General features: G+C 44.0%; 1 protein-coding gene across 1 annotated transcript in view; it reads right to left on the bottom strand.

Annotated features, from left to right (window-relative positions):
- The window catches only part of LOC144113627 (CD63 antigen-like), a 30,994-nt gene extending 14,851 nt beyond the window's left edge, over positions 1–16,143 (bottom strand). Inside the window, exons 1-5 of the mRNA XM_077646795.1 lie at positions 15,953–16,143; positions 12,756–12,941; positions 10,650–10,724; positions 8,179–8,274; positions 4,434–4,538 (exon numbers count right to left, since the gene is read on the bottom strand). Coding sequence (XP_077502921.1) covers positions 4,434–4,538; positions 8,179–8,274; positions 10,650–10,724; positions 12,756–12,941; positions 15,953–16,018 — 528 coding nt within the window. The 5' untranslated portion in view covers positions 16,019–16,143. The remainder of the gene's footprint in view (positions 1–4,433; positions 4,539–8,178; positions 8,275–10,649; positions 10,725–12,755; positions 12,942–15,952) is intronic.
- Positions 16,144–21,770: the final 5,627 nt, after the last annotated feature.

The raw sequence follows: 21,770 nt of genomic DNA, 5'->3' as shown, positions 1-21,770 counted from the left end.
ACAAACTGTTAAAACAGGTGAAGAAGAAGATTTATTCTTATTTTTTTCAAAATTAAACATACATCTGATGCCAGCAGTCATAACTTTAGTTCATCGCAAGTCAAATTGGTTTTGCTGTTATACAGCTAACGAGGAGCTGTGCCATGAACCAAAATAATTATGATACCATCAACTGTCATTGGGCAATACTGGAAGGATCAAAAGCAATGGTTTTCGTGTGGGCATCCTTTCAGAAAAAAATGCAGCAGTAAGGAAACAAATTGTAAGATTTTGCTCGTGGTTCAATACAGTCAGATATATAAAAAATAAATGCGTAATATTCCAATAAAAATTCTGTACAGGGATAAGATTAGGATTTCTTACGCAAGGAGGAATGGCAAAAAGTGAGCGTAGAGAAAAACAAAGAAAATTAAATAACTACAAATGCCAGAAACCAATGTCCAGGATGGTTAAATTCCACCATATTTGTAACTCTGCTCTTAACAGGCACGTATCCAAGGGGGGGCCTCACAACCAAAGCCCTTGAGCCGTATACTTCTGACGGGGGATGTACATGATTGGTTCGTAATGAAAGCCTACCAATTCAGTGTTGGTAACAGCTATTCATGCACTTTTATCAAGCAAAATAGTCCACCCTTGTTTACTGCACTGTATTTTCCTCATGCCAACTTCTCTGTCCAGCAGTAGCCAACAGTAGCAGTAGGGGCCAGCGCCCTGCGCTCATGCACAGTCAGCGTCAATACGGTGGTGATCACTTTTGTGCCGACCAACTGAGAAACGATTTTTTTCTGGCATGAAGATCTTATGCTCTCCAATAAAGGTGGCAGTGAAGGATGAAGAGGTCCCATTGATTCCGACTGCACGAAAAGCAACGCAGGTATGCAAGACACGCAACTTGTTGGGCAGGCAGACCGTGCGAACTCCGTAAGTGGACCAGAAACGCCAATAGTTGTGCCAAGCAATTTTTCAGAGGTACAAAGAAAAAAAAGTGCCACTCAACGCAGGCTACTGTCAATGCGACGTTACAAGCTCTGCAATTTTAAATTCAGTACTGTTGGTTGCTGAACAGTTAGCTGCACTAACACAGCCTCAGAGTTTGAATTTTGAAAATGCGAACATTACATTGTATATTAAAAATCATTCGAATAAAATTACTCAACTGAACATGATGAATGAAAGCACAAAAAATTATAGGGTATGGAGTTATGAAAAAGGAATGACACATTTTAGGTCCAAAGCCTTTTTCTGAGGCATCAACTTCAATACACAACTCCAGTTCCAAAAAAGCCAAGAAAAATTACCCACACTAGACTTCTTGATTTTTGGTATAATGTTTAGCAGGTTGAGGAAAATTTAAATTTATCATGAACTTTCAAAGCAGATCTCACAAGAAAACACTTCACATCAAAATTAACAGCATACCTGGCATAAAAATGCATTTATTTCTTGTTCCAGGATGCTCGCTCAGTTACATACAGTATTTACTCGAATCTAGGCCGACCCCCTAAAGTCCGAAGCCAACAAAAAATATATATATTACCTCGAATGTAGACCGAACAAAAAAGAGGACAGCGTTCACAAAATGCAAACAGCATTTATTAAATCTGAACGTGCAGAGCTCATTCAACGTCGTCGTCGCTGCTAGACTAATCGCTGTGTTCCTTGTCACTGTCGCCTTCAAACAGTGCACTATCTTCGGTACTGTCGAGCGCATTAGATATGCTGCACTGTTTAAAGGCGCGTACGATCAAAGTGCCTGGGATGTCGTCCCATGCGGCGGCTACCCAGCCTGCCAGCTGCGATAGCGATGCACGTTTGATGCGGCCCGTTGCCGTTAGCATGTGGTGTTAGGCAGTCAACCAGTCCGTGTAATATTTCCGCAGATGATCCTTAAAAGGTTCGTTGACGGAGACATCAAGTGGCTGCAACTGGCCAGTCATGCAGCCCGGTATGACAGAGAGCTCCATGTTCGCTTGGGCAAGCGCAGCCTTCACGTTGTCGGTCAAGTGCCCACGGTAAGAGTCGACGACAAGGAGAGAGTTCTTTGTCAAAAGGACTCCTGGACGCCGTCTCCACACAATCCTAACCCACTCTTCCACCATCGCACCCGTCAACCACCCATTCTCATTTGCCGCACAATGACATTTCTTGGGAAAGTTTCTCGAGCAGGCACTGTCTTCCTTTTAAATACCATAAGGAGGGAGTTCATGTCCATCAGCTGTGCAGCACAGCATCACAGTTGCGCGCTGCTTCTCGTAGCCCGCAGAGTGCACCTTCACCTCCTTGGCACCCTTTTCATTCATGGTATACGCCACTGGCATATCAAAATACACAGCCGTCTGGTCGGGATTGCCGATTTGCCCAAGGTTGTAGCCTGCCGCTTCTCTCTTTCGCAGCACGTCGCGTTGAAAAGCTATCAGCTTTTCTTCGAAATGGCTTGGCAGCTTCTGGGTGATTGAAGAGCGACGTCGGAGGCTGAAGCTGAAGCGCTTCATGAATATCTGAAGCCAGCCCCAGCTGGCTTTGAAATCCTTTGGCGTTAGGCCTCCCTCCCTCGAAACTTACCTAGCTTTCGCTTGGAGCACTTCTGTTGTCACTGGAAGGGCAGCTGATCTCTGCGTCCAAACAAAGTCGGCCAAAACTGTCTCCACTTCGTGGTGACGGCCTTTCTTTGGTCCGCTAAATGCCATCCTCGTTGCGGCGCACGCAAAAAGCTGCTGTCGCTGTTCCTCCAACGACGGACGTTTTTGTCGTCGATGTCGAAGTCCCGACCGGCTTGAAGGTCCCGACCGACTTTTCACTTGAAAGCGGCACTGTAGTGGCATGTCCTGCTTGGTGCCATCGCGATAACGCCACGCCGCACACCGACACGGCCGACACGACACAGGTCAAAATGGCGACCTCGCTTGTGTACAGTTGGCTACTGCCACGGCTAGTAGCGGCTGCGATACTGCATTTTCTAGATGGCGCTAGCTTTGCACCATATTTAGCAGTATCAATGAAAACCTGGCTCGTTTTTTACAATCCTCGAATCTAAGCCGACCCAAGAGTTTGGAATATGATTATTTTAAAAAACTATCGGCCTAGATTCGAATAAATACGGTATGTGCACCATAGAAAAGCCACTCTGGCAGCCTACTGCCACTGCTGTTCATTCCATTTGCTCCCAGATTTGGGCCGCTCATATGCTCGCACATCGTCGTTTTGGATGCTTCGCCCTCATTGCACTTACACACTGCGGAGAAGCTGCCTTAGCTGTTCACTGCCGCTGTGCTTCAAATTATGTCGCAAGTCCGCAGGCTCAGCCCACTCGCATGTTAATGCACTTTCTACTGGCGCTAAAATATAAGGTCAAAATATGACAAAATTATGAACATAACTGAAATAGAGTATTACCCAGGAACATATTAACCAGAAGACTAACTGTGGGACACTTTTACTGCTCTATATTTTTAGTGCATGAACCAAGAAATTGTAGAAGCCAGGAACGCGTCAATGAGGTTCTACTGCACATAGTAGCAAGGTTTGTTTCGAACTGAACCTTCACTGGCGAAACAAACCTTCAGACTAACATTCACTCCCCACCTAAAACCATCACTTAAAGGGATTAGGAAAAGAGTTCGAAGATTGCTGGTAAATGACTTGAGTGTGTAACGTGAATACTTTTGACTCAAGCATTCGCACTAAGTATGAGTCCTTGGAACACAGCTGGCAATTTATTAATTTTTAGAAACTGTTTTTAAAATTTGCATGCTGATTGGTTTGCGCGTAGTGACGGTTTGTGGAACTATTTTCCCAAGACTTCTACATCAACAGTACAGTGATGCCACTGTGATCAACAGGCCACTAAATGCTGCCACTTCCTGCAGCAACAACAGACACGACATCACGGGTACACTTCCAGTAGCTGCGAAAGTTGTCTGCTTGTCTTGCTGCGTGAACTCCTCAGGTGTACACGAGAAAGGTCAACAACGCCTTCATGCACATGGTTCCGATTTGCCACTGCCTTATCTCTGCTGATAGCTGCAAAGTCATCCACCACGTCTTTTGCGCCAGCTCCAGGTCCATTATTGCTGACAACAGATGAGAGAGAAATAAGCAATGACCGAAGTATGTGTGGGAAGACCAGGAAGACGAAGACCCACGAGGAGGGGAAATTGGTGCGATCAGAAGTCAGTAAACCAAAGCGTCAACTGATGTTTTCATCGGTGAGGGCAGCAGGGAGAGGAGGTGCGCCATTTTTAATCACCGGTACTTCAGTTTTGGTGAAGCTAGCTCAATATTCCTTGCGGTGGGTTAACGCGTGATGGAATGCCTATCGCTCACTTGCTTTACTTAATCTCTGAAAATATAATTTCCTAGTCAGTTTAATGAACGTGGCTGTTATGTACAGGCAAGAAACTGCAGTAAGAGTCTTGAACTAGTTCACGTACCCTTTCGTAAGCCTTGGCCGGTGTGCAGTCCTGTGGCTTCTCAGGGCAGCAGGATGGTGGCAGGACATCATAGTCTGCAGTGCTGTTGGCACCACAGCAATGCAGCTGAAAAAAGCAGCACGCAATAACATCACTTCAAATGAACATTTATTTCGCAACAACCAGTTCACTGCAAAGCCTGGCAGCATGAGAGGACACATGTTTCTGGCGCTGAAACAAATAGCAAAATTTTTGCTCCCAGCTAAACAAGCCCAAAGCAAGCGCTGTACACTTCAGCAACAGAAACAACACTACAAAAGACATGGATACACATTAAGGGTTGCAGACTACACAGCCGTCATTTTTTCAGCCACAAAACTAACACCATTGTTGACCAACAAATTGTAAATTATAAATTATTGTAAATTACAAAAGCAACACAAGGGTTATCAGGAATACCATAGCAAAGGGCTCCGGATTAATTTACATCACCTGGGGTTCTTTAATGTGCATTAACATCACACAACACAGGGGCATTTTTGTATTTCGCCTCCATCGAAATATGGCCACCACGGTTGGGATCAAACCCGCAACCTTGGGATCAGCAGCCAAACATCAAAGGCACTGAGCCACCGCGGTAGGTAATGTTGACTAACAGTTCAGCCATGCACAAAAAACTGCAGACCTGCTTTTAAGCACACCAAGAGAGGGAAAAAAAAACATGTTCTATTTAGTGCCTCAGTGTCTCAGTTTTTCGAACGAGAACTTGGGCAACCGTTCACTGTTCTAAGTGTAGCACACAACTTGCCAGGTAAAGTTACGCTGCAAGCATTAATTCACAAACCATTTCCAAGACATGCTTTAACTTGCAATTCTGCTGATATTTTCAGCTAAATAAACAACATAAAAGTTGTTATGATTGCTTTCAACCTGTATAGAACTTGTTTCTTAAATCTAGTAAAATATGCTAAAGCATCTGAACTGGAACTGGTGGCCAAATGCACAGTGAGAAGCAACAAGGTGACTACACTACTCACATTAAATCGCCACTAAAGGAGAATTACAGTAAAAACTCATTAACTCGGACTTCAAAGGAGAGGGAAAACATCCAAATTATACGAATGTCAAACTATGGAATAGCCCCCAAAAAACTGCCAAAAACAGTTCGTGTGAAAGTAACCTTTATGTTAAAACCTGGGAAATGGTCACTTCCTTTTATGATTAAAACAGCGTGACAGCAGTGATTTCTCGTAGCTCCGTCAAATGCTTTATTTGTGCATGCTATCGTGAGTGCTGGATGCAGAACTGCTGCATAACAGCAAGGTTATCGATTGCTTCTTTCAGTGTATGATGCGCTACAGTCTGGCACAACTTAAGAACAAAACGGCTTTTCTCCAACAAAGGACCCCCTTCCAGCCAATGGCGTCAGCCATGAGACTGCTAGCATGACAATGCAGGAAGTGGACTATCCCCTCTCATCTGCAACTCTCTGCATTGTCACACTAGCAGGGTCATGAGAATCGGCCGACGCCGTTGGCTGAAAGGGGGTCCTTTGAGGGGGAAAAGCCATTACGTTCTTGAGTTGTATCCAACTACAGTGCTGGAGCTCCTCTGCATATGGTGTTGCACTTAAGGAGGCTTCACCGCACGAATGAACAACAGCTCGTGACGAGCAGTGTTTCGGCACCTTCCAGAACGGAAATACCACATGGATGGAAGCATGGCAAGCGCAAATTGACGCTGGAGCGGCCAGACCCCTTCAAAAACCAAAAAAAAAAAAATTCTGACAGGACAGTGGTCTACAGCCATAGGCTAAGCTAGCTGGCATGTGCAGTAGTCACAGTGAAGCTCAAAACAAAACTACGCGGCCAGACTGCCGATCAACGGTGGCCTACATATCGCCAACATGCCTGCCTTTGCGCGCACATAAGAGGGGCGTGGGAAACAATGCAATATGCAGTTCAGGCCTGACGAATATTTGGACAATCACTTGCAGTGGCAGTCATACGTTGACACTGTGCCACTTCGAGAGTGGCCCATTCAAATTAATAGATGCCAACACCGAGCTGTTCTAATAAACGAGCTCCCGACACCATAGGCTTGCATGGTTGTTCCGCTAGACTGACAGCAGTCCCAATTATCCGAATTTCTGAATTAACAAGGTTTTACTGTACCAAGCCAAACTAGATTGAAAGTCTGAAGTCACAAGATAAAAGACTTCATTTTTATTGAGAACAGAGCATCGATAGACCAAAAAATCACATTAAAGCAAAAGGAACTATAGTTAGATACAAGTCAAGAAAAAAGTGGCTCTTCCCCATCAGAGAATCCCATTCCAGCCAATGGTTACGGCCAATTCTCATGAACTTGCTAGTGTGACAATGCAGGAAGTGGCAGATAAAAGGCGATAGTCACCTCCCTGCATTGTAGGGGATAGCCTCCTTCCTACATTGTAAGGCCACTCCCTGCATTGCCACGCAACTCAGGCTAACGGGTTCATGAGCACTGGCCGACGCCATTGGCTGGAAGGGGGTTCTCCTATGGGTAAAAGCCACTTTTTTCGTGACTTGCATTCGACTGTAGCAACACCCGTAACAACTGCACTAACTGTGTCCAGTCAAGTGAATTCTTTGGCAGCTGCAACTGGATCATCACATTTACACCCAACACTATTATGGCAGGGAAAGGGAAGTACCGCCAAAATAGGAGGGCAGCATGGCGAACTCCACCACGATAAGAATTCAGAACAACGCTCACATCACATGCTGCCCAGTCAGCCTGCATGAGGCCACTGTGCACACAGACTTCAGAAGTGCAAGCCAAGCTCGACCTCTCAGGGTCATTTGTGCTGTTGCCAAATGCTGAGGCTACCATTTTTCAAGAGGACAGCATACTGTATAGTGTGTAGTATGGTGATGCCATCTCTTGAAAAATGCTAGAATTAAGAGCCATCTGGCTGGTGAAACAAGCGGTTTCATTTGCGTTCATTTTCTCTAATTTGCTCAGCAAGTTGCACAGCTCTGCTCACAATGCAAACTGGTGTAAATAGAGTTGATATCTCAGACTTTTTACATTAACACAAGCCTTTCCACGCAGACATAATCCTGGTAGTTTTCCTCAAGTGTTAGTTATCAGCCTAGTGCAGTTTGTCTCAATATTTCTTTTTAGTGTGCCTTCTTCGCTGCCATAAATGTGCTTATTGGTTATAACTGCTGATCACACAAATTCCTAGAATAAAGAGTGAAGCTTCTTCAACTCACTACAGTTTTTTTTTAGCAACAACTTCTCGAACAGCATGCTCCCCCAATACCCCATGAACAAAATGCCACAGAACAGCCCCCACAAAGGGGCCTCTCTGCTACTGAACAAATGGTATTCAAGTGAAATTTGTGATGACTTGTTAAAGATTACCCTTAAAAGTAGCAACAAACCATTTTGGCCTCTGCATCACTGGTAATGACCTCTGATGGCACAAAATACCCATCTCAAATGCCCACTGACACAGATAACATTGCTAATTTCTCCCTGTAGGCAACTCCACAAGTCTCCCTTCATACAGAGCACTTGCTCTGATAAAACATGTTTCAGGACCTCTGAATACGTATGTTAAATATGTCAAACTGGCCCAGGAAGTCCTACAAAACTTCAATGAAAATTTTTACCGTACTTATCAAATACAGCAATGAATACAGGCTCCTATATGACTAGCCAATGTTTTATAATCAAGTACACGCAAATAATGCAGCTTGAAAGAACCAAGCCTTACACTGCTTTGGATGTCATCCCACAGGCGCTGTACATCAGTGTTGTTATGGTAGTTATGGATGGACTTGGTGGCCTCTTCTCGGATGGCATGTGCAATCTGAAACAGACCAGTTTCATGATTACATCACGAACTAACTGGTCCCAATAGTGACTTAGCATCTGGCTTCAGCAACAATCAACTTCCCCGCACAGTGCACATTTTTCATTAGAACAATGCACGTCCACTATCCTGCAAAAATTGACCAGTGCACAAAACATCTTAGGCAAAGCAATCTTTGCACATTACAGAGCGCAAAATTTAAAAGCAGCTTCCAGAACAGCTCTACATTTTAAATACTTGAACACTTGAGACCACTCTGCAATTTGTTTTTTGTTTTTTCCAGGTGAGAATATAAAGCCTGATGCTCCCATTAGCTGCAGCTTTGCCTACATATCAGGCTAGGGTCACGTCCACTGCATGACAGAGGCTCCCAGAATCACCAGTCCATGCTGTCTTGTGCCAGCTGCAGCAAACTTATTGAATCTCTGCAAATTTAATAACCTCACCCCTCCATCTATTCTTTACCACAACTCCACATGTGCAATGCAGATATGTACAACAGTCAGAAAATATACACGGCTTCACTAGTACCAAAGGAGTTGACTTTCCTTTTTAAACAGTGCAGAACTCAAAAGATGCGGAATAGCTCAAGTGTTTAATAGCTTTGACCTTCGGACCAGAATGAAAGATTGTTAACAGCAAATTTGCAACTCCTTAGCAAGCCAATTCAAAAAGTGCCCATAAAGTTTGGATTTTCAATGCCAGGCCTTCCAGAAAGCCACTGAACCTTTTGGCTCCGTTTCCATACCAATCCAGCCAGTTCCCATTTGTTTGTTGGAACCAAAATCGTAACACGAGATAATTCAGTTATGAATTATTTAACAGGTGTGGGCAACTTCAAAATAGCTACGAGTGTTTACTAGTCTCCTGCATATCATACACACACAAAAATTTAGCCTCTGTACTGCAAGTGCCACAGCAAACCATTTACACATTTAGCAGAATGCATGCCACAAAAACAAACTGTTCCAAATTTCATTTTAGTATACACTATACATGGAAATTCTCCCAGTATGAAAGGTGCCCCTAAAGGACGGATGTGCAGAACACAACTTTCACCATCACTCAATATTACCATTTTTACAGCCTTTAAATATTTTAAAGGCGTATAGACACCTAATTTTGGTGGCATGTTTTCTTCTCTACAATGATGCAGAAAACACTACTATGCATGAATCACCATGTGATATTCGCCTGTGACTGCTAAATAATTTATAATCAAATTTTTTCTGTCATGCTGTTTCGGTTTCAACAGCCAAACATGACTCTGACGTCAAAGAGTGCTTTTGTTTCATGTGAGGCATGAAAACAACGTCCATATAATCACTGCTTCATCGTTTTAATTTACTGCAGTGTTGAACCCAGCCTTCCTCATGAGCCGGAAGGCTGGAAGCAGCGATCGTGGAAGCAGCGATCATATTGCAGTTTTTTCATATCTCAAGTAACCTATAAGCACATGTTGACGTCCCAGTCCTTATTCGGCTGTTGAAACCGAAACAGCGCGCGAAAAATGCAATTATAAATTATTTAGCGGTCCTAGGAGAGTACCAGGTGGTAATCCATGTATAATAATGCCTTACACATCATTACAAACAAGAAAGCATGCACCAAAAAGTTAGGAGTCTATACTCCTTTAAGCACCATTAATTTCTCTTAGGCACTGCTACTAAGCAAGTGGAAGGGTTTTATAAGCTGCAGAACCTCTACTCTGCCCTATTACCACAACTAATTGTGGTCAGGCTACATTAAAGGAATATAGGCACAAAATATTTGGTTGAGTTTTCTTTGTAATGATGCACAAGACACTAGTATAGATGGATCACCACGTTAATTTTCACCTATGACCATTGAATAATTTATGACCAATATTTCTTATCTTGCTTTTCGGTTTCAAAAACCAAACAATGGTTGACGTCAAAGGTTAAAATAGATCACGAGGAGTGAAAAAAATCTGCAGTATAATCGCTGCTTCTTCACTCAAGACTCCAGCTCTTGAGGCAGGCTGACTTTAGCACTGTAGAGAATTAAGATGACAAAGCAGAAATTATATGAATTTTTTTCATGCCTCGCGTGACCTACACTGACCTTCAACAGCGTAGCCACCGCTCAAGCCCTTTGAGCTATAACTGAAATAGGCTTAGAGGAAGGAGTATAGATTTTGGTCGCATGTTTTCTCTACAATGATGCGGAAGACACTACTATGCATGAATCGCCATGTGGTATGTTGTAATCACTATGTGGTACTCCTCTGGTAATACTATACACCCCATGGGCATTTTAGGCATTAAAAATTACAATCTCTTCAGAATAACCTTTTTGACAAAACAACTATGCCACACGTGTTAAAACAACAAAGAACACAACAGTCATACCTTTGATCGGTAAGCATAGGCAGCAATGGCAGCTCCCAGCTCGCAGATCAGAATGATAGTCAGCAGAACACTGAACTGAAATTTAAAAGAAAATCATCAAAAAACTGATTATGGATGCCAGTAGCCAGCAAAATAAGTGACAAACTGCCAAGGTGCACTTTTTGGATTCAAGCATGACATTAATTATAGCATATGCTTTTATCGCACCTTCCCTCCCTTTAAGCTGCGCCAACATTTAGCACACAAAAGCAAGAAGGAAACGAAAGTAATCAGACGTCTATGCCAACAGGAACTCCTATATAACATACTATAATGGCAGCAGGCTAAAAGATTTTGTGTAACTGGATGCTTCTATTCATTGGCTCCTACAAAGGGCAGGAATCAGTATGCTAAAATGAATCTGCTATCAGCACAATCCAAATGAAAAACCAGCTGGTGTGCTTCCTTGGCATAACTCTAGCTGGCCCAGCTAGCACACTTGCTTAGACAACACTGGAAGCTCTGCAAATCAGCAGAGGAAAACAGTGAGCAAAGAAAAAATTTCTCATGCCTATGCAGCATGCCCGACTGATATCTGAAGCTATGTTACAACCATGACATGCAGTAGATGCACGAGTGGAAGCATGTATATCGCAGCATCCACATGTCCCCAAGCGAAGCACACATCCCTTAAAGCAAGTACAAAGCAACACAAAATTATGCACAGACCAAAGCAAATTTGTACCAGAGACTGGAGAGCTGAACAAACTATGTAGAAGAGCCTGTGATGCAGTTCCAAAATAAGCAAAACAGCTTTCTGTGGCACTCATGTATTGTGTTCATAACGGGCACACGTTTAAAAGGGAGATTACTAAACACACATGCCACCTATAAAAACAAGTACGGTCACAATCAATATGGAGTGCAATGTGCCAGTAGTCACTGCAATTTATTGTGCCACGACAAACGACCAAAAATAGGGGTAACTGCAGGCAAGCCTGTTCCTTTGATTGGCAGTAGAATGCTAAGCTCTCAAAATCACTGCCACCGGGACCCCATACTGCATTTCACAATGAGACAGCAAGCTTCAGTAGGGTGTGGGAAACACCTTTTACCTGTACTTTCACTAGGTTGTATAAAAGAAGATAACAGAAATAAGCTTGAAAAACAAAACTGGCTCATTAATTCATTACTTGAATACAATAATATAATCAATTTAATTGGTGCACCACACAACTACAACAAAAGGTGCCCTCTTGTCTTGCAAGTTTCCTACTCAATGATTTGTACCCTGCCTACATTATAGAAATATAAATTACTTTTGGAACCCTGCCAGAGCTCAGATGAAACTTATAAACGGCTCAAAGAGCACTATAAAACAGCTCACAAGCAAGGTTGAACTTTCTGAAGCCATGGTCACACTATACTCAGATTCATACAAGTTATGATCTCCACCATTCCTGCGTTCCATTTAAACCTAGGACATCAAATGCACAATAAAAGTGCTGGGAAAAATCGAAAGCAGAATCAGCAACTTTCTCACCACATCTTTACCCCCGAATATTTGTTTTTGAAAATGGTACCAAAATGCTGGTTTAGTACTCATGCTGCCATCTGTTGCCAAACCAAGTGTACTATGGACAAACCCTACTTTCCTTAAATGGGACAGAGTGTCAGAAAGCATACAAGCTGAACCAGTCATGAGCCAGAAATGACAGTTGGCTTATGACAAGTCTGGCTCATTGAAGTGCGCTAAGGTGGTTAATGTTTGAACCGCGGTACCGCAGTCCCAAGGCACCAACTGCAGCATGCTATACCTAAAAAATGAGGCCTCAAATTTGAAATACAGGCTTAATGGCTTCAGGCAATAATTTACAGGCTTCCACTGCTTTTTAAGTAGTTAAAGTTCACTTTGAACCGAACATGATGTCAAGCTAGCTGGTCCTCAGTACAAAGCAGTGCAAAATTCAGCTTCAACTTCTACAAATGCAGGGAACCTGCTGAAACAAACCACAGCTTAGCAGCTATCCAATTTCCAGTATACAGGGGAATGCATATCACTGACGCGAGAAGTTGGGAAAGAAAATGACTACAAGGATTGGACCCATGGGCTCCACAATGACGTACCGCCATGATCATGTGGTAGTTCTCCCGAATGGCACCACAGCATCCCAGGAAGGCCAGCACGAAGACAAACACCCCCAAGACCACAATGGCCACGGGTGCACCCAGGTAACCCTCATAGAAGGGCTTCTGTGGGTTCAGGGCTGACAGCACCACTGCACCAACAGCTATCAAGGCAATGCCACACAGCTGCCGGAGCAAGAAAAACAATATTAGGCAAATATGTATGCAAACATCTCATACCAAAAAGTTTTGAACAAGGCCCCCGTGCTGGGAGCTGAAACGTCAATACAAATCTATTTTTTCACTGGTCGGCGTCCCATGTTTCGTCAAAATGTGCCCCCGCGGCCAAACGGGATTCCATCACATTCTCAATTTCATACCAAAATGTTATTCCCAAGTAAAATTTGCAGCCAGACAAGCATACCCAAGCAGTGCTTAGCTAGCAACTATGTACACTCACAATACTCTATACAAGACTACAATGCATCGAGACTCCTCAACATCGATGTACTAAGCTCTCACCTTTTAGTGAAGATTAAAGACTGCAGGCAAACAGCAACTAAAAAGCAGCTTACCTGTCATTATTCCCAAAGACAATAATAAAATTTTTAAAACCTGAAATGTGTTTGCTGAAAAAGCAACTGTAGTATATGTATATCAGTTTAGACAGTTTAGATAGCTGAAGAAGATTGTTGACATCTCAGTGCACAAGCGCTCCCATGCTGCTTCAGCAAGTAAACTATATAGTAGGCAAGCCGCTATAAACAATGCCACTGCTTTTGTCAACAATCTTGCATGCACACTTCTTAAGAAATGTATATTAACAGCATAAGAAACTAAAAAAAATATTGTGCAATATGCTCAAGCCCCTCAAGACCACATCTGACAATCAGCTGATATACTGCCCTTAACTAACACGGATACGACAACGGCACACAGAAAGTTATCTGTAGTCACCCTCGTGGGTCATGAGATGCTTTAGAAATAGTAATTTAGTCCACAGTGGACAAAAAAAATGTCAAGCTTTCTTCACCATTTTCGCTTTTTCCTTAAATTTAAACACTTCTCAATTTTAGCAAGGGCAATGTTCCAATACACTCCTATATACACGATACTAATCTCTTAGGCATCAGTAACAAATGAAAGCTTTTTGTGCCCTCTTAAAGTGCTTACCTTGAAACATCCACCTACAAAAAAAATTGTCAAGAACTGAGCTTGCCCACACTATAAGGCATAAGCTAACTTGGTGACTGAAAAAAATATCTGTTTAGCTTTTGGATGTCTTTTCAACTTTATCTAGCATGCCGGTTGCCATTCTTTCCAATGTATTTCTTACCTTGGCACCCCTTTCACACAATGGCCTATACAAGTCCTGTAAGGTATCTTGTTGGATGCTTTGTTATGTAGCACAAATGGAGTTTTGGACAGCACAGATGCTCATGCATCTGTTTTCTTCCCCAAACAGTACTCATCAGGAACACAAAGCTTTTATTGCTTTGAAAATGTAGGAGACTGCAGCAACTCAGTGTTTTCATGAATGAAAAATTTATCAATGGGGTGCATATGTAGAACTTCTGGTTAGGACAATTGTACGGAGTGACTGCAGCAAATATACACGTTGATACGAATAGTTACAGAAGCATTGAGTACTTGCAAAGAGCTAGTTGCCACTGAGCAACAATTTCATCATAAATAGCCAAAAAAAAAAGCAAAGGCAGCAGAAGTCCTGTTTTGGGCATTTCCTTTTTGCACCGACCATTCAATGGCTCAGCGCCCAACAAAGTTAGCCACGATAATTCAAATGAAACAGCCAGGCAGTTTGTGCACAAATAACTGCCTTGGTAACATTATGAATTACTGCAATCAAACTACTTGCAGGAAGTAATGCAACCTGGAATATTTATGAATTTCGCAAACCACACTTAATTTAAAATAAACGCTTCAACACCTCACAAAACCAGTTATTTTTAGTAGGCTGTGAAAAGCCCGTTAAAAGTACACTGCAATATCAACGCATGATGTATTTATTTCAAGTGGCTCAACAAGCTACGTAGAGTCTTTGAATAGCCTGAAATTAGCATGAAGTCATGCTCGTTTTGCACGAATAAACTTCTGGCACTCTATCAATGCGCCAGCCATGCTTTGAACAAATGCGGCTGCAGTGCAATGTCAGACGATTATGTAAAGCCGCACGACTTCAAAGCTTGGGTGCCACCAAAGAACCTGGCTGCACACACCCCACACAGAATTGCCGCGACGGAATATACGCATAGTTATGCTCCTTTTAACCACAGGTGAAACTGGGTGGAACATACAAAAATATCGGCCAGTTTTATTTTTTTTTCTTCCAGGTGAACTGTACGCCGTGCCAGGCGAAATAGTACAATAGGCTAGCGCGTCACACAAGCGAAGAACACAAGTACGATTAATGGACGGCGCGATGCAAAAGCGAAAATACTGCGACGGCCATAATACGCATGCGCCAAGCGAAAGTCGAGACTAAAATGGAGTGCTCAGCCGTCGACTTATCCCTGCTGTGCCCAGTTTTGGCTTTCTCCGTCAGTCCAAATGCAACGCCACTGGATGTGACAGACGTCGAACGCCATTTCAACCTATTGCAACATTTCCCACAGCATGTGACGGAGGCAATACGCCCCTATAATGGCGTCCTTGACCGTTGCTTGTGACAAAGTGACACACACACACACACTTAACTGGGCAGTATCACTGGACGGCACAGAGGTGAACAGTAGAACAGCGGTTACATGAAAGCCACTAATTAGCTCTTCTGACATGATATACCTCTGACAGTCGCCGTCAGTGTTTACGGATTAATAATGCGCGCGCTCAATCATCTTATAAACACGTACGAGCGCGCAACGTCATGGCCTTGCATGAATAAGTAATATTATTCTAAACGCGCAGTTCTACGGAAACCGGATAGACCGAACAGGCAGCTCGAGATGCGTACGAACTTTTAACTGGGAGAACGTCCTTGAACGTGCAGAAAACACCACGCACGGAAACAGTTTTATTAAATGCACGAATGCAGTGCAATGCAGAAAGTTCGCACTTTCGGTCACCTGTCAAGTGAAGTCACGAAACCTTAGCAGGCCGCACTTCGGTCTCCAAGGCGCTCCCTACCACTGAAGCAACGCAAGAAAATGGCACACAAAACGCTAGAGAATTGTACTTACGACAAATATGGCATTAAAAGCGAAGAGAAGGTACTTGACAAATCCCATCTTCGATGAATTCACCATGGTGAAGCCAAGTCGTTAAGCGAAGCCGCAGCGGAAACAAAAACAGAACGACAAAAGTTGCCACCCAACTTGAAGCCTACTGCGGACGGAGCGTTAATGGCCTTTGCCTCCGCGCGCGAGTTGCGTTTGTGTTCCTCCGCGCGGCGCAGCTGCAGCGGGCGGAAAATAGGGCGCAATGATCGATAAACACTGGAAAATAAGTGCAGTGCCTGTTCGTGCTTTTATTTTTATTTCAGATACGTAATATTGGCTACAATTATTTCAGGATGAAGTAGTGAAGATATAATTTGTAGTGCTTGAACGAGAAAAACGAAACGCAACAACCCTACGAACTATTTTCTGTGACGTGTGACCAGAAGCCGGGGAGGTTCGCGTACCCGCCTCACGCTCTCTGACGTAGACTGCGCGAAAAGTTTCAAGCCAGCGCTGATTCACTCCGCGCTTTTATCTCCTATTGCAGCTCCACGTGGGTATGAAGTGTCGCGGAGGCGTCGCCAGTTCCGCAAAGAGACGGATTTTCTACTCGTTACACCCGTAGTTTTCGGTGGATATTTGGTACAACTTCATTACAATGTTTACTTTTTTTTTTTTGCTTACTTCTGAAGTAAACCGGTTACGACTTAATATGAGAGTAGTGAACGTTTGGTGCACGCCTATATAACGAAAGACGATAGTGCTGCGATCAGATCGTACCTAAAATTGTCTTCTCGGCACGGAATCAGGGAAATTGATTGGAAATAATGACTGTGGCTTGCGGAGGTTTAACGTCCCAAAGCTACTTGGGCTGTGAGGGACGCCGTAGTGAAGGGCTCCGGAAATTTCGACCACCTGGGGCTCTTTAACGTGCACTGACATCGCACAGTACACGGGCCTCTAGAATTTCGCCTCCATTGAAATTTGACCGCCGCGGCCGGGATCGAGCCCGCGTCTTTCGGGTCAGCAGCCGAGAGCCATAACCACTAAGCCACCGCGACGGCTGACTGGAAATAATGAGTACTGCCTGACTGTGACTGCTGGGATTATTATATTCCGCTCGCTTTTGAACACTGTAAGCCAGTGCCCAAGAGGGGCACATTTCAATGCGGAATCACTTGTAAGGACTGTGTCGACACGTTCCGACAGGTTTGCCGCTATTGTTGTATTCCAGGATATTGTGATGAGCACTGCGCGGCAGGTGTTTGATGTGCGTTGTCCACATGAGTCGATGATTAAGAGGTTGCAGTAATCATGTGGCGTCAATTTGTTGCACCTGTCTCGACTGTCTGTCCCGCTTGGAAGCTTGTTTAATTGCTAACGTAACTGAATAAATGACTCCCTCCTTTTTCACTTTTAATCGTTTAGTCCGGTGTACGTTTGGTGGGCTCTTTTCTAGCGAACTCACTGAGCATCAAGCATTTACAAGAAAAGGTTACCAAAAGCTGAGTGTTGTATATATATTTGCTCGAAAAAAATGGTTTACGTCGAGACGCGAACTTGAGCTTAGTCGAGCACGGAAGCAAAAATACAGCTTTGGTTTTGTTTTGTTCTCAAACTCGAAAAAGGCATCAACGAGCTAAAGGGGGAGAGTGAAACGACATAAATATGATGTATGCAGTTTACCAACACTCAGCCAGCTCAGGAGTTTATATAATTCTTTGTTGTGTTAAGATACCAAGCTCTTTAATCTTTTCTTCACCGGGGCCAGTTTAACACAAGCGTAAATTGCACTGTTCTGGATCCGCAGTCAAGAAACGCGCTTAGCTTCTTTGTTTTGCTATTTTTCCATTTCGTTTTCTATATTGCATAACGTATGTATGACTTCTCAGAATTCTGTACCATCTCCATGCAATCACTTCCCTGGGGTACCCAAGAATAGGTATCCGCGGTCAATTAATCAATCTCCATCGAGCAAGCCTTCGCAGATAAACCAATTAATTTATCTGTGCTCTGTCTCTTGCCCCGACCATTACTTAGCCAGAGGACTTAGCAGACACAGAACGCGGTGACCGGCTGTTCCGGAGCCCCTGGATTTATTGATGACACACAGCACATTCTTTGGACGTCTCCAGCTTCAGACACCGCCTACAGCGCGCGTCACGACCTGCATGGTTTGTTCAGAGGATCTTGAAACATGGCTCCACGAATTGGCACACAGCAACCTTAATTGTAGCCATGAGCAAGTGCGGCTGGACCAACCCCCATCCTACTGGCATTGGGACACTGACATCACTTCTCCTGTCTCGACCCCCCCCCCCCCCCCCCCCCCCCTCGAAGGCACTGTGGCCATCATTAAAAATAAACGCTTCACACATAGCCAACCATGAATCGCTCAGTGTGCATGCTTTCCAAGTATGGCGTTCTGTTGCCTGAAACTCAACAGCGCTACAGTGGCTCGCTGCCTCTGCAAATTCGAGGCGTATACGTCCCCCTTCGCTCGAAGTGTGGCCTCGTGCACGGCGCGCGGTCGCAATGAGTGGCCCTTTTACTGGCCCGCCTTTTATCAACCTTCCCTCCCGGCACGCTGTTCTCGCGCGAGCGATAAACCCTGTCGGAGGCGGCGCTGTTCGCTGCACACACTTCGCAGGATGGCCGTTCGCAGACAACACCAGCGGCACAGGGCAAGCTCTCCTGCGTGCGGCAGGCGAGACGGAAATCCGCTCCGGATTTTATTTATTGTCATGGCGCTCGCTTCGCGGTGGCGCGTTTCTTTTATCTTCCGTTCCTCTTCCCTCTTTGTTGCTCCTTTCATTCTTTCTTTCCTTTTTCCACCGACGTACAGACGATAGCTCGAAAAGGACAGGATAAGGTGGCGCTGAAAAGAAAAGTGAGCGGCTTTCCGAGAGAGCTGCTGTAGGGAGCGCATTGAACCACTTTTTTTCCCATGCGAGCGTGCTCGTAGCACAGGGTGACCTTGTTTCACCTCTATTTTGTCCCTTTTGTCATCTTTCTGGGAGGGCGTGTATCGCCTGCAGCATGCGACCGGACACAGACAGCAGCCCCGGACGACCTATAGACACAACAATAATGGGCCGGCAAAAAAGGGGGGAGTGGTGGCAGGATCTTCTACTTCTGTTGGGCGTTTCCCTCTTCTCCTCGAAGCACAGTACGTTCTGTCCTCTTCCCGCTACCCTGTAGACGCACGCACAGTCGCCCAAGAAGCGTGCCGGTCAGAGTTCAGCTCTTGCTCGCACGCACTGTACACGGCGTTACGCGAAACTTTTTATGCGATAGAGCCCGCATCCTAAGGGCTTGCCCCAGAGCTGCAACTCAGTATTTTTTTAGCAGTGGGAGGCTTCGCTGCTCAACTTGGACCTGGCTGTCCAACGTAGAACTCTCGAGCACCTCGAGCGAACCACCGAGGTCATCACGAAGCAACGTCTAATTCTGATCACCTAACGTCGACCTCAAGTTCCGTTTTTATTTTTGCATCTAAAGCTTTTCCTCCTCCTCCTATACGGGTAGTCTATCGCGAGAGAGGTGAGGATGCCTTTCTGCTCGGCTATTTTTCCCTACTTCCAGAAGAAGTACGCACTTCTAGCGCCCTCGCACACTGCGCTCCATTCGTTATCGAGAACACGTATGAGTTCGCACGCACAATACCGACTGCCTCCCTCGTCAGAGCTGCGTATATTCACGTGTTTTATGTTGCAATGAACAGCATTTGCGCGCAGTCAAGGCTGTGCATGTTCCCATCTCTTACGTTGTGATAACCTCGGTAGCACCTAACATTAGAATGATGTTATATAAATGTTGTGCACGTTGCAGCCACGTCATACGTTACATTTGACCGTTGCATTAGCGTTAAAAATTATTATATGACGTTATATGCAAACATTATTCTAATGCTGACTTTTAAATGCCATTATAATGTTAAAACTTAACAAGTGCTACATGTTGTAACAGAAACATTCGTTTAACGTTCAAAATAAACATCAGTTTAATATAGTCTCCAATTATTAAAATGTTTCAATAATAACTATAAAACAGCATTACAAGTATATATCAGGCGCTGGTCCCAGAACTTTTCCCGCTGTTCTTACAGCAAAGATGTTTTTTCTACTAGCGGTACTTTGCAACGGTATCTCTCAGCTTATTTTGTTAGAAAACTTTGCTTATTACCTGTTCGCCACTATCACTCTTGGAACATCCCTCAGTAATGGGTATATAAACTTTACTGCACGGTATCCTTTCGGAGGGGAGTGTACTATACGAGTTGCATGTTGTACTGTATAGCGGAGCTCAAGTGTCGCCCACGTTCTTGGTTCTTACAAAGCGTTGTAAGTTGTGTATACCGTCACAAACGGCGGGCCTGCATGATCGTGCAGGATTGCTTCACTATTTTCGAGAATGTTACAGTTATATTGCTTAAATGTTTAATTAATGTTAGGAAAAGGTGATTCGAGCGTTTATAGGCAACATTTCAAAAACGCTGGGAAAAAGGACATCAAGCACATTGAATTAACGTTTGACCGAAATAAGAATGCAACATTGCAATGTTTCGGTGCTACCTGCAGGGGAGCCGCATCTGCGCCTGTGCGTGCGTGGGTTCTGCCGACTTGCAGGCTCATGCACCAATACTTGCGTATGTGTGCGTGGTCGTGTTGCGAAAATCGAAAGGTGACGCCCCGCTTCGCAAGCTTGCTTCTGATCTTCTGATTGGGCTTTGATGTGGGGTCTGTACCGCCTTCGAAACAACCCTTTGCGTGTCTTTTATTTTTCGAGACAGTTACTGCACCTTTAATTTCCTCAAAGCCAGAACATATATATATATATATATATATATATATATATATATATATATATATATATATATATATATATATATATATCGTCTTCTCGTTAACAAGCCCAGATGGGGCATTGGTTATGCAAATTGTTTGCAGTAGTGGTGTCGTGAGCGTGCTTGCGCGTGTATAACAAGTTTGCCCTGCGTTATGCTGTCAAATTATTCAAATTTGTGCACAAGGCAAAAAGCGCATCTCCAGCTATCATCGAAGAGTACCTCAATATTGAATTAAAAGCACATTTTGCGTGCCGGTGCATACGTGGAAATGTTCGACTGAGAACTAAGCATGTTGCTTCGAAACGTTGGATTTTAAAGTTTCTGCTTGGAGATGTGTCAGAGTTTATTATAAGTGGAAATGTTAGCATGAACGTTCGTCTCGAGCGTGCTTATATTTGTTTGCTTTCTTGCGGCTTCATGAACCCTCAAATAAAGCACCTGGATCCCTGGAACGTGGTTGGCTACGACGCGCCTCGTTCTCGGCTGAACCTGCAAAAGAGTTCACCGCATCTACTAAGACCTCAAAAAAAAAACAAACTTGGTGAAGTAATTCCTTCTAATTAATCATCTTCTCGCATTCAGCTGCTCTCCGAACTGACCTGACAACAACAATGCGGATTTTCCAGTAAGCTTAAAAAGGAACCTCGGAGCGCCAGCAGAAAAGCAACAATCTACTCTCGTCATTCTGAACTTTCATTGTTCTTCCTTGAAAACGCAGCGTCCTCGAAACACTGCGCATTGCGCCTGCTGTGATAAACTTGTATGCCATGTCACCATCAAATCTCTCGTCTTCCGGGGTGTCTGCCGATATGCATAAAAAACAACAACATTACTTGCTGTCTTACAGCGGTTATCTTACAATATCCATTCCCGTCCCAATACAGAATAGATCAGTAAACCAGCCAGGACGTAACCTGCACCCTCTAAAAAAAAATTAAGTCTAGTACAATTCAATTCAATTTCAATTCAATTTATTTTTCCATGTACACC

This window comes from Amblyomma americanum, chromosome 1 (assembly GCF_052857255.1).
Source record: "Amblyomma americanum isolate KBUSLIRL-KWMA chromosome 1, ASM5285725v1, whole genome shotgun sequence".
Classification (NCBI taxonomy): domain Eukaryota; kingdom Metazoa; phylum Arthropoda; class Arachnida; order Ixodida; family Ixodidae; genus Amblyomma; species Amblyomma americanum.
The sequence above is the reverse complement of the archived record's forward strand: the minus strand, read 5'-3'. Positions and strand labels throughout refer to the sequence as shown.